Below are 13,558 nucleotides of genomic sequence, written 5' to 3' on the forward strand. Positions count from 1 at the left end.
CCCATTTGGGGTTTTCTTTGCAAAGAAACTGGAATGTGTACTATTTTCTTTCCAGCTCATTTTACAGGTGAGGAAACTGAGGTAAAAAGGGTGAAATGATTTGCCTAGAGTCACACAGTTTGTAAGTGACTGAGGAATTCTCCTGATTTCAAGTCCAGTGCCTAATCCACTTCACCACTTAGCTGCTTTTATCTGCCCTACCCAAAGATAAGACAGAAACATCTTCAATGAGCCATGCGTTCTGCTAATATTAGAGTGATAGTCATTTACTTTCTGGGACTGTATAGAAGATGATTATGGGATATCTAGTGACTACTTCTCTATAATGACCTAAAGAAGAGACATATCATAAAATCAGACGTAAACAGAGCATATAACAATGCAGTCTATCCATGTCCTGAGACATCACAGCATTAGCCTGGTATGACAAGCATTTCTAATAAAGGAGGAGAGAGGGAAAGAGCCCCTTGGAGCAATGATTTTAGTTAGCTTCTGAGACTAAAATAGCTCATTCACAGATTGTGAATAGCATTAGATAATTATATGACATGATGTAACCAAAACCAAGACTCAGAAGAATTACTACCAGGAGGGAAAAACAAAGTCCCACCACTGAATTTTTCTTGAATTTTCATTTTCAAAGGCTTTATTACTTATGTGAAAAATATGGAGTCAGGATAGAAAGAGCCCAGAATTTTGTGTCAAAGGATCTGTATTGGAATTCTATCCCTATGAGCTTGTTTTCTCACCTCTAAAATGAGGAGATTAAGCTAGAATGTCTGAGATCCCTTCATCTTCTGGTCTTTAGCCTTTGCTAAAGCTATTAACATTCAGTGAGATAGCTGAATGAACAGAATGTTTCTCCTGAAGTCCAAAAGACTCATCTTCCTGAGTCCAAATCTGGACTCAGACTCTTACAAGTTATGTGACCTTGGAAAAATTACTTTACCCCCATTTGCCTTAGTTTCCCCATCTGCAAAGTGAGCTGAAGAAGGAAATGACAAAGCATTCCACTATCTTTACCAAGAAAACTCCAAATGGTCACAAAAGATCAAATGAACAACTAAAAAACAACAATAAGGGCCATCGGCAAATGAAAAAAAAAACTGTTCTTGGTGTAAGAATACAAATATACTTCCATATTAGTGTGCTAATCACTTTAGGCAAGGCAGAAGATTTTATCGTCCCATGGCCTTTGGAATAGGAGGCTAAACAGATGTCTGATACATACATTTGCTTCTCACTAATTCCTCATTTCAGGCAATCACAATGTTAATCTGTTCATAACAGTGACTTTGAATACCAAGGAGCAAAGTACTATGATCTCTGGGAATCAGTACCCTGAATTCTACTTCTGTGACTTTGACAACTTCTTTTATTTCTCTTGGTAATAAGTTTCTTCATCTGAAATAGTTCAGGGACTTAGATGAGATCACCCCTGGGGTTCTTTTTGGCTTTCAGATTCTACAAGGATATGACTTTCCATCTTTTGAGTCACCAAATAGGATACGCATGAATGGCAGCACCAACAGCATGATCTTTGAACACGCAAAATTGGTGATTTTTTCCTTTGTCTATCCAAGCATCAGTGAATGGAGTGCTGCCAAGAAATCAGGATCCAGGGAAAGTTCACAGCTCCGAATGAAGCTTTTTGGTTGGGTGGTATAGGGTTTGCATAGAGCATGGCTGATGCATGACCTTAGCTTGTGTATTTGAGCCAAGAGGTTTAAGCAGACCGTAACTTCTTATATTTTGTGTATACCTTAGAAACAGACACTTCAATATATAGTAACTCCCAGGTGACTCCTTTAAAGATTTTTATTGGGAGGTATTATGATATAATAGAAAGAACCCTAGAGTATACAGATTAGGGTTCAATTCTCAGTTCTTCTATCTTCATTTGTAAAACTTGAATAATAATATCTGTTCTGCCTATGTCACAGTATGATTATGAGAATCAACTGAAATAATTTTCCTTGCTTCTTCATCTGTGAAATGGGAAGAATAACACCTGCCATGCCCAGGTCACAAAGTTGTTGTGAAGATCAAGTTAGATTACCTGACTCAGTTTCCTTATCTATAAATGAGGGGATTTCATGTGGCCTCCAAGATCCACTTTTTGTTTTGAATCTTTGATCCTATGATCCTGTGTATACTAAATGTCTCGGACCATGTTGCTGTCAAGATGGGATTTTCTTGATGTTCATTGTCTATTGAGTGCATGGTACTTTGCTCATAGTTGTAGCTTAATAAATATCTGTTGATTGATTGAAGGACTTTCCCACAGAACTGAAATGCATGTTAAATACTGCTCTTAGGCTCTTTATTGTGTGTGTTCTGGGTGAGGCCTTTGAGGGTGGAGGTTGGCCAATCTACATACACACATGCAAACATTGGTTCATACAAGGACTTCCAAATAGAGGCAGGGTGTAGCCTTTTCTTTCTTTCTCTTTCTTTCTTTCTTCTTCTTCTTTTTTAAAAATACAGTTTGCCTTTAATATCCCAATCCTAGGCATGACCTAACTCACTCAGCTGAGATATTTTTTCCTCTGTGATATGGAAGTATGTTGCTAAGCAACCAGGTCAGTAATTGGTAAATGCTCATATTTGATTTGATTTAAGTTACTTACATAAATATGTCGCTGTTTTCTCTCTGCTATTAAACTAATGATAATCATCTGATTTTATTTGACTCAAATAAAATAAAATAACTGCTTTGAGTTGATTCAGTCATTATGTAGCTGTATAACACATAGCATAAGTCTCTAAGTCTATTTAATGTTGAAATTTTATGCTTACAAATTTGGTGGCATTTATAAGAATCATTTGAATATTAAGTGCCTGCCATATTGAGAGCACTCCGGTCTCTCTGGGGATCACAAAAAGAAGCATAAGACATTGTCCCTGCCCTGGTGAAGCTTCTAGTTTAATTTTAAAGACAAGTCTGGAAAGCATCATTGATGTAATAAAGACAGGATACTTTAATGCCTAATGGTTTCATGATTTCTTTGGGATGAATGCTCCCTTCACTAATATAGGTCATCTCTTTCTCTTAATAGCAAGTCTTCATGACTTTTAATGTGCCTCCTTCTCCCTGCTATTCCTATCATACCCCCCCCCCCGCAAAATCCATCTCTTAAGAGATATATATTCTTCTATTAAGCTTCTAAGACCTGCATGGTCTTTGGGATAATGACCCAATAATTCCTTGGTTCATATGTAAAAGTTTCAGATTGATAGGACTTGGAGCTTGGTGGTACAGCCAAGATCATTTCATTCCACGTTGATACATTGGAACATGGTTTTAATGAAATGCAGGCCAGAATATAAAGTGCTAAATGTTGTGTAATGGACAAGTTAATGCTACAAAGGTTTGGCAGAGAGAGGCCATTCATGAGGGCCATAAAAGGATTCACCATGAAGATGGTTCTTGAGCTTAGACTTGAATGATGGTTAGAATTTGGATAGTACATAAGAAAGATACTCTAGGTTAGGGCAAGGGGTGGAGAGGGGAGGATGGTTGCAGTAACAATAAACTGGACTAGTTGAGGGCAAAATATCTTTTATTTTTTTGCATCCTCACTAATTACTACAACACTTAGCACATAGTAGGCACTTAATAAATGTTTATTGGCTGTCAGAATGCTGATCTGGCTAGAATGGAGGGAGTCTGAGTGATGGTAAATAAAGTTAGGGACTATGGGGGCGGGGAGTAAGAGCAAGATTGTCAAAGATCTTAAAGGGTCTTTAAAGATCATGTAGAGAGAGTAGAGTTGGGAACAACTGAAGATTTTGAAGTCATTATATTGTAATTATGGACAGTATTCTGCTGAGGAGGTATTAGAGAATATTTCATCTTAGAATTTATACATTTATAAAGAGATTCTCTTTTCATTTGGTTGCCAAACAAAGCATCTTCAATGACCATGGCAAGCACCTATGGTGAGCATATGCCTCCCTATTTTGTGCTTTGCTTAATGAGGTATAATTGCATAATCAGAGGATCATTGAACAATTATCTCTGTGGTTGCATTTACTAAGGAAGCTTATGTAAACAACATAAGCATGGGAGACTCCTTATTAAAGGGAAGCCCTTGGGAGTGCAGTTTTACTTTGGCTCAAACATTTTTAGGAAAATATTTTGTTATTTGTTATTATAAGAAATGCCAAAAGGGATATAACTCAGAAAATGCATTCTTTAAAAAGAAGGTGGGGGGGTCTTACACTAAGAGAAATAAAGAACTCTAGATAGTATCAATAACACATATGAATACCAATTCATAAATGTATATGGGTACATACATATATATATATAGAGAGAGAGACAATACAGATATAGAGAAAGATGTAGCTAAAGCTATATGTGCTTACTGTGTACAAAATACTGGTTACATAAATAGAAAAACAAGATAATTCCTACTCTGAGAGTTCACATTCTTTTTTAAAATTGTTTTTATGTAGCTTATTTAATTTTTGTGAATTAAATCTATAATGTAATATAACATATTATAATTTAATAGGGATAAATACAAAATATTAAATTTTGTCTTGAGAAATCAGTTTTACAACTGTAAGATAGTAATAATATGAAGAAACATTAGTTTATTAAGTCGATCGAATGATATGCTTGATCAAAAAAGTATATAAACTTAGCCTACTTTGAGAATACTTATTCTCTGAGCAAAGAAGGCATTAATGAGTCTAACTACACATTGAGAAAAATACATGTAAATTTTTGTGTTTAATTCTGGTGGCCAAATTTTTATTTTTATTTTTCCTGATACAAAGATAGTTTTAGCATTCACCTTTGCAAAACTTTGTGTTTCAAAATTTTCCCCTCCCTTCCCTCCCTCTCCCCTGCCCCCCTTCCTTAGACAACAAGCAATCCAATATAGATTAAGCATTCGATTCTTCCAACATATTTCTATATTTGTCATGCTGTGCAAGAAAAAAACAGATCAAAAGGGTAAAAAGAAAACATGAGAAAAAAAAACACAAGCAAACAATAACAGTAACAACAAAGTGAAAATCCTATGTCTAAAACACTGTGCTAAAAACTGATTATATAAATAGAGAGTGCTAAGTAGCACAGAATCAGGAAGACCTGAGTTCAAATCCAGTCTCAGACATTTACTAGCTGTCTGGGCAAGTCACTTCACCCTGTTTGCCTCAGTCTCCTCATTTGTGAAATGAGCTGGAAAAGGAAATGGCAAACTACTCCAGTATGTTTACTAAGAAAATCCCAAATGGCATCACAAAGAATTGGGCATAACTGAAACAATTAATAATATAACACATATAAGTTTCATCTGGACAGGTTCTTAGGGTACATCAACAAAGAAGATGAGCATATACCTTCTTTGATATTATTTCCATAAAATCATATCAGTTTCTGCTGTTAAATTACCCTGAGGGTATCAGGGACTCAGGTCAAAAACTTTCTTTTCTGGGTCATCAGTAGCTGGGGCTACAAATACCCAATGGTTTTAACTTAAGACTTAATGGTGCTTGATTACTAAATAGCTACTTATCAAAACAGACTAAAGGACTCCTGAAGAAATGAGGGAGATTTTGAAATAATAGAATTGGAAATTTTTTAGTCAAGTCTTTAAAATTTGCCTATATTTTTCAATAATCTCAAAAAACTTTTTTTTTCTGAAAGATCTAACAAATGTCATCTACATTGACCATGGTTAGTGATCATTAATAGAGAAGTTGCACCTGTTAATTGAGTTCTTATCAAATCAAGATTCCAATGGTTAGTTGCTACCTAAAACTTGCAAACTTACATGAATTTCATATTTTTTCTAAAAGATTATAGGTGGGATTTTTCCTCTTTCTCCCTTCTCTCCCCACTTTATCTCTCTGTCTCTCTTTTTCTCTCACATACATATGCATACATACCTATACATATATATCCCTATATGTAGTCGTATATATTTGCCACCTGATAGTTATCAATACTTTGTGATACAATATGAAATCAGTATTATTGTGGGTTAATATTATTAGTGGCTTTTTAAGTCAAAAGAGCAGAATTTCAAATTATTGTAAATTAATGTGGTTTGAGATTTAAATCCACTGTATTGTACCCTACCAACACCAAATGTTATTTTCTGAAAGTAACTTTCTGAATCACTTCTTTGAACTAATGAAATAGTTAATTGGAAAATAAGGGTGAAAAAACCCCATGAGGTTCTATATGCCTTTTAACAATTAGGGACATGGATATGAACTTATTAGCAGAAAGTGAAAAGCCACAAAAAACAAAAACAAACCTCCCTCCAAAAACCTCTGAAAACATTTCCAGAGTGGATCACAAATGTTTCATTGTAATAATACCTAAACATTTTTTTAAAAGATCAAAGTTAACTTTAAAGTATGAGGCATCTAGGTGGTATAATAGATGGAGTACCTTGCTTGGAGTCAATAGGAATGAATTCAAATGTGACCTCAGACACTTATTAGCTGTGTGACCCTGGACAAATCACTTAATCCTGTTTTCCTCAGTTTCCACCTCTGTAAATGAGCTGGAAAATGAAATGGCAAACCACTTTAGAATCTTTGCCCAAAAAACCCCCACACAAACAAAGGGAGTCACAAGGATTTGAACATGACTGAAATGACTGAACAACAACAAAACTTCAAAGTGAATGATATGAGAGTATTTCTATGTGACCCTCTTAGATCTTTAAGCAGCCCAACCTCTTTCTAATTTCTTGCCACAACAGATTGCTATATCAATTGTTTTGTTATCTTCAATTCCAGGGTCCTTGACCCAGAGGATTTCCCTCAGCACTGTCACGACATTCTATATTATCAGAGACTTCTTAATCCTTAGAGTATTGGAGTCTTTTGTAGTAGCCTATAAACGATTGCAGCCCATAGCATCACTTGGGCTTGCATAGTTAGTTTGCAACCTGTATGTTCCATCTTGGTGCTGGAGATTTGCCATCTCCATTGCATTCTGGGTCAGTAGCCCTTCATATATAGCAGGTGCAGAATAGTTTGGTGGTTCAGCCAATGCTTTTCAGATGCAGCTTTTCAATTGGTGTTTCATTAATCCATTGTGTGGGTCAAATTGAGATGGCCCTGAATGACCCCATAATTGTCACAAAGCTTTTTATATGCATGACGAAATTATACATTGTGCAGCATCGTTACTCACTAGGAATATATTCCCAGGATGTCATTAGGCATTCAGAAACAACTAGCAATCATATGTGGAAGGGCTGAACCTCTCTCCTTCTCCATTTGCTTTCTGGGGAGAATGAAGTTCTCTTTTTTATGATATTTAACACTCTTGAAAGATTTGAGTAAGAAAATAGAAAAAATGCTAGCACTGGAAGATACCTGAATTCATATCCCATTCCAAATAGCTGCTAGATGTTTGACTTTGACTAAGATATTTAGGTAGTCTCCACCTCATATTTACTTCAAGCTAGTGTTTTCAGAGACAGATATGATGAATGTTGTAAAACTCCAAAAGACAATGAGAATACTAGACCGATCTATTGGTGAGAAGGAATAATATACTGATGATTCTTTTGGTACTTTGGGAATAGTCAGAGAACTTGAGACAGACCAGAATTTCTGTTACAAATTTATAGAAGTCAATTTTAAAAATTAAAAAAAATTTAAAAGAGCACACAAGAAAAAAAAGGCATAGAAAGGTTTTGACTTGTAGCATTGGAGGGAAGTCTCACATCAGGGAGATCATAAGTCAAATTATCCAAGTAAAATCCACCTAAATCCTTTACTTAATAAGGTTAATTCAAGCCTAAAATCCAGTTCTGGCTATCAGCACTGCCTACATTCATTAGATTTCAGCCCACTGTTTTGCTCTGACTCTTAAGATCATAGGATTGCCAGACATAAAATTGGCAGTCCTTAGAGGCAACTCAAGTTGATTACTTATTTTACATAGGAGGAAATCGAGGCCCAGAGGAGTACAATGATTTATCTTAGGTTTCATAAGTAGCAAAAATTCAAGGGAGAATTTGAACTCATCTTTTGATTCCAAATACACACTTTTCTAGCAAGGCTTCTTAAACTTTTTCTACTTAGGACTCCTCTTCATCTAAGAAATTTTTACACAATCCTGGATATATAAGTTTATAAAGTAGGTATACAAATCAAACATTTACTGATAATAGATCTTAATTTCATGACTCCCACAGTTATGTGAAGTTTAAGGAGTTTTGTTTTATGATATCATTCTCCTTCCTCATGGATCTGGCTTAGAAAGCAGTATATTCTAGATGAATGGCATTGCTCTGTCCAATTGACTAAAGAAGTCAGGCAATAGAATGCTTCTGTTATAGTAGATATTTTAGCAGCTATCTAGAGATACTATCCATAGAGGGGGGAATCATTCCATATTGCAAAAGATATTTCTTGAAATAAAAGGCAGGACTTTTTGGAGCTAATGTTGGGCTAATGAATGGGGCTAAAAGTTATTTAAGATGTAGCGTAGGACGAATAACTTTAGGAAATATTTGCTAATACATGGGTTAATGAGATCATCTTATTTTAATGTTCTTTTTAACCTTTGGATTTTAATATTTTAAAAAAAGTATAGAAATAATAGGAAGGTTGTTTTATTCATTTCTTGTTCACCTTATTGTAGTTCATTTTGAAATAACCCTTACAACACGAATTACCCATGTTTCTCTACCCCAAATGTCTAACTTTTAGAGGTTCCTTTGTGATTGAGGTTTTTTTATATTTCTGAATTAAACAATTCTTGACATAACTGATTTTTGTATTTTGAGACCTAAATATTTTGTTTACTTGGTGTTTAATAGAGATTGGGAAAGTGATCATATTAAAATCAAAATTTCAATCAGATGTTACCATGGTATTTCTTAATAGATAATGTATTTATACATATATTTTCTTTAATGATTTCTTTCATATATGCATTCTTTGAGGATAAAATAATGAAATAAATGTTTTCCCTGAAAAGTATTTCCTCTCTCCTTCCTCCCATTTCATTTCCCCCATTGAAATAAAACTACTCAGCTCCCCTATGTGAAGCACCCTTCAGTTTTGCAGGGACAAAAGATTAAATTGAAATTGTAATTATGCAATTGAATAGAATTATAGTATCTTAGAATTGGAAGAGACCTTAAAGGTCAGCTAATCCAGTCTGTTATCTAATGCCCATATTCCTTCTATATCATATCTGACAAGTGATTATCCAACCATTGCTTCCAAAACTCCAAGGAATGGAGAACTTAGTGCATCATAAGAAAGCCCCTCTATTTTCAGATATCTCTTATTGTTAGACGGTTCTCATATTGAGTTGAAATCTGTTGCCCTGTAGTTTTCATCCTCTAGTCCCAACTCTGCTCCCTATGGTGACAAAAAGGTTTAATATGGTATTTTATTGGCATTGGCAAGAGGAGGAAAATTACCCCTCTAATTGCCTCTCATCCTTCAATTCCGTTCCCGTCTTTCTCTCTCCTTCTATTTTGAGTTCAGAGGACAGGACTGAGAGCAGAGTGTATCACAACCACTTGGTTTTTCTCCCCCCCCAGAACAAAAATATTGAAGTTCCAAACTTGAAAGAAACAAAGAAAATGAAAAAACAAACAAACAAAAATGCTCATAGATTGTATCTTTCCCCTTCGTCACTGATGTTAAAACTTAAATAAACTCACACGTAAAAAAGAGCTTCCTGGTCTAAGTAGCAAGGAACTACTAAAGGAAAGGAGAATTAAGAATCACCCTCCAGTAGCTGTGAGAGAAGTGGAGATTAATTAAGATTACTGAGGTGAGCAGTTAACCAAGAATTGAGTAATACATCTACTAATTTCTGTCTATCTTCTTTCCTCCCTCTATTCTTTTTAGATTAAAAATATCAGGAAATGTAGGAAGAAATTACATAAATGACTGTAAATTTCTTTTTCCTGCCTATTAGAAAGATAAAATTTAGACATTTAAGGGGCAGCTACATGGCGCAGTGGATAAAGCACCAGCCCTGAAATCAGGACAGAGCTGAGTTCAAACCTAGTCTCAGACACAATTGCCTCAGAAAATAAATAAATAAATAAATTAGAAACCTATTTCAGTTCACTTTAGTGGAATTTCTGTCATGGAGAAGAATTGATGCAGGGTTTTTATTTTTGAGGTAACAAATATATTATACTATATAATAATTTAGCAAAATATTTGATCATATACCATATTATCATATAACATACATTTTAGACAATGTAATAAATAGAATTAATTTTGTATCCAAGAAGAATCAGCTGAAAAATGAATTACTAACATTGAACCAGCAGCCAAACTCTAAACAATACTGGGTTCTTCTGTCTGTCTCTCTTTCCATCAGGAAGTATTCCCTGTCTTTTGTCCTGCTATTTGGATGAATAGTTGATTAGGGTGAGAGCATTTGATCTTGACAGCAAAGTCTTGGGTGGTCAATGAGGCAGCTAAGCAACCCAGTGCATAGAGTTCTAGAGCTGAAGTTAGGAAGAACTGAGTTCAAATTTTGCCTCAGATACTTACTAGCTGTATTTGATTCTGGGAAAATTACTTAACCTCTCTGTCCCTGTTTCCTCATCTGTAAAATGGGAATAATAACAGCACCTATATTTTAGGATTATTGTGAGGCTCAAATGAGATGATATTTTCAAAGCACTTTGGCAAACTATAAAGCACTATATACATGTTAACTTATGCTTATGTATGTCCAATTTTCAGAAACAGTAGTCCATTTAATAAGGTTTGAGGGTACTATATTGGTATTCGTGGGACAAAGGTTCTATATGAAAACCTCAGTAAAAACATAAGAATGAACTGGAAGATCACAAAGCCCCGAGTTGTGAAATATCATTTCTGTCTTTTGCTTGCAAAACCACTTGTGTTTTCTCTTTACTTATTAGCAAATTTCTTTCTCTGAAAGACTTCCTAATGGAAGGGACCACCTTGTGTATTCTTAAAAAAAATTTTTTTTAAACCACTTGGTTTCATACTTCCATACTCTTAATAGTTGCTCTCCCTTCAAGGACATGGCAACAAAATTACAGAATTTATAAATGTTAGATAGCTGTTTCAGGCATTTGGAGAGGAGTTGTGATAGTGAGTACCAAATATTATTGTTGTTGCTAAAACCTCCCTTCCTCCAGGCCTCTCTATTTACCTATCCTGCTTTTCATGTTTACTGGCTCCAATCTCTGCTACTTCCACATGCCTGTGATTGGGAACATAGTGGAAAGTTTGCTTACCTTGTTGCACAAAGGGACCATTTTCTGTGTGTCCAGCATGTGATATTACTGGCACCCTGTTCCTGAAAGAAGGTCGTTGGCCATTTGCATCCTGTTTGGTAGGAGGGAGGGTGGTGGTCCATGGGGAGTGCTATTCCTTAAAAAGTTTTGTTTCTCCATTCTTCACCCCTTGAACTGTGGCTTGTGTTACTCCTTCATAACCACACATATGCTATAACGTTGATTGGTTCCTCCATAGACCCTTCAGACCTGGTTTGTGTTTTACAAGGTGTTAGGACTTAAAAATAGCTGCTCACACTTTCAGTTTATTCACTAGAGAATTTATTGAATGATTAACATAATAGGGGGCTGTTTCAACTCCCAAAATGGCCAGCTTCCTTCATTCCTTATGGATAACAAACAATTTCTTTGTGAGTAGCAACTACAGACCAGTCCATTTTTAATGACTTAAAAAAAAACTAAATAAGCAGCGATGTAACTTATTAAGTAAACTATGCCATATAAGGGATGCCTCCTACAGAGAAAATTGGTCAGGGGGTGGAGGGTAAAGAAATTTTAAAGCTTTTGTATCAAGACTAGGAAAGGCCTTGAAGGGAAAGGATGGGGGATAACTCTAGAATGATGATTTCTTAGTAATTTTCTTTTATGATCCATCTCTTTATTTTCCTCTTTCAGAGCTGCTCAGAAGTTGAATCTATCTTCCAAAAAGAAGAAGAATCGACCTTCGACATCATCGGCATCTGAATCGCCTCTCTTCTCTACAAGCTTCAGTGGGATTCTTCAGGCTTCCCCTCCTCCTGCTCCACCTTGTCTCTTAAGGGCAGTCAACAAAGTGAAAGATACTCCAGGTCTGGGCAAGGTAGGTCTTCCCATCTTGTCATCGCTATTTGCATGCAGGAATGAGGTCCAGGAGGAGGAAGAAAGGAATCAGAAGGGATGTGGCATTAAAGACGATTGAGATCTTTGTGGGTTGTGGTTTTTTTAAAAGTTGATTTAGAAAGTAGAAAGGGAGATAGAGAGAAGGAGAAGAGAATGAAGGAAATCTAATAGGTTAGAGACCATTCCAGTTTTTTCTTTGATTACATTTAGTTAACAGTAAATTGAGACATTCAATTCATTGATATCTGGTTTGTTTTTGGTGGAGAAATGAGTCTGTATTGTTTTAAAGGACTGTTTACTGATAAAGACAGGACCTAGAGCCAAGGACAAAAGGCAGACTACAGAGACAGGAGATTGAGGGAGGATACAGGAACAGGACATAGAGTACACTTAATAATTTTTTCTATGACAGCTAAGTAATTTTTTTCCCACTGCATTTAAAAAAAATCTCTCCATCTGCTATTATCTTAGAATCATGGTGGAATTTCTAGGGGGAATATGTTTAGCCCTGTCTTTATGCTTGAGACTCAATGCAACTTTAAATTGTCCCAAGCACTTAACAAAGAAATTTAGAAAACCTATCTCAAGATCAGAATAGTTTGGCCAACTATGTTGGGAGTAACTGAACCTTTAAATGACTTCTCTAAAGTTGCTCTCTCTTCTGGGATGAATATCAGAGTGTAACTACTTTGGGAAAGGATTTATTTTCTTTGATTAGTGAATGAGTTAGGAGCTATACAAGTATCCAGATAAAGAAAGAGGTGGATTTTTTTCAGGCTTTGGCAAGAGAGAGCATGGGCAGAAGCAGGAAGATGCCCTCCTCTGTGCCAACTCACCATTGACCTTGACCTAAAGGCTTCTCTTATTCCAGCTCCTGGCTTTTCAATGAGACATGGCTACTCACTCTAAAGAGGGTAGTGATTTAACAATATGTCTGAATAGGCATTTTAATGTGGTCATCCACTACATTGTCCCTTGGTATCCAAATGAAATTAAGAAGATGGAGGGTTCAGAGGGAAGGAGATATTAAACTTTTGTATCAAGATTAGAAAATTTTGTCTTCAGTGGATGTGAATCTAATCCTGTAGTCAGAGTCAACACTAAGTCAAATCATGATGGAGTCAAAGTCTGTCTTTATTACTCTGTTTCTTTTTTTCCCTCTACTTCTTTTTCTACCAACATCCAGTTCTCCTTTCTCTACCCACCCACCACTTCCTACCCATACCCCACTGGAGAGGTCACACATTAATTCACTTAATGTACCAAATTGTTCAGGTCTTAATTCTGGGAGAGACAACATAACTTCAAAATGTTAATATTCCAGGAGATGATAGAAATTGGAGTAGTGAAGAAGAGAATAGGGATATTTGAATTTTTTAGAGATTGTTTGAGGAGACTGATATTTAACTTAAAGGATTGAATGCTAATGGTGCACTATGGTC

General features: G+C 35.7%; 1 protein-coding gene across 2 annotated transcripts in view; it reads left to right on the plus strand.

Annotated features, from left to right (window-relative positions):
• KIF26B (kinesin family member 26B) overlaps positions 1-13,558 on the plus strand; it is a 590,705-nt gene that overhangs the window by 393,749 nt on the left and 183,398 nt on the right. For both annotated transcript variants that reach the window (XM_074262566.1, XM_074262567.1), the window contains one exon: positions 11,913-12,096. In XM_074262566.1, the coding sequence (XP_074118667.1) occupies positions 11,913-12,096 (184 nt within the window). The remainder of the gene's footprint in view (positions 1-11,912; positions 12,097-13,558) is intronic.

This window comes from Sminthopsis crassicaudata, chromosome 4 (genome assembly GCF_048593235.1).
Source record: "Sminthopsis crassicaudata isolate SCR6 chromosome 4, ASM4859323v1, whole genome shotgun sequence".
Lineage (NCBI taxonomy): Eukaryota > Metazoa > Chordata > Mammalia > Dasyuromorphia > Dasyuridae > Sminthopsis > Sminthopsis crassicaudata.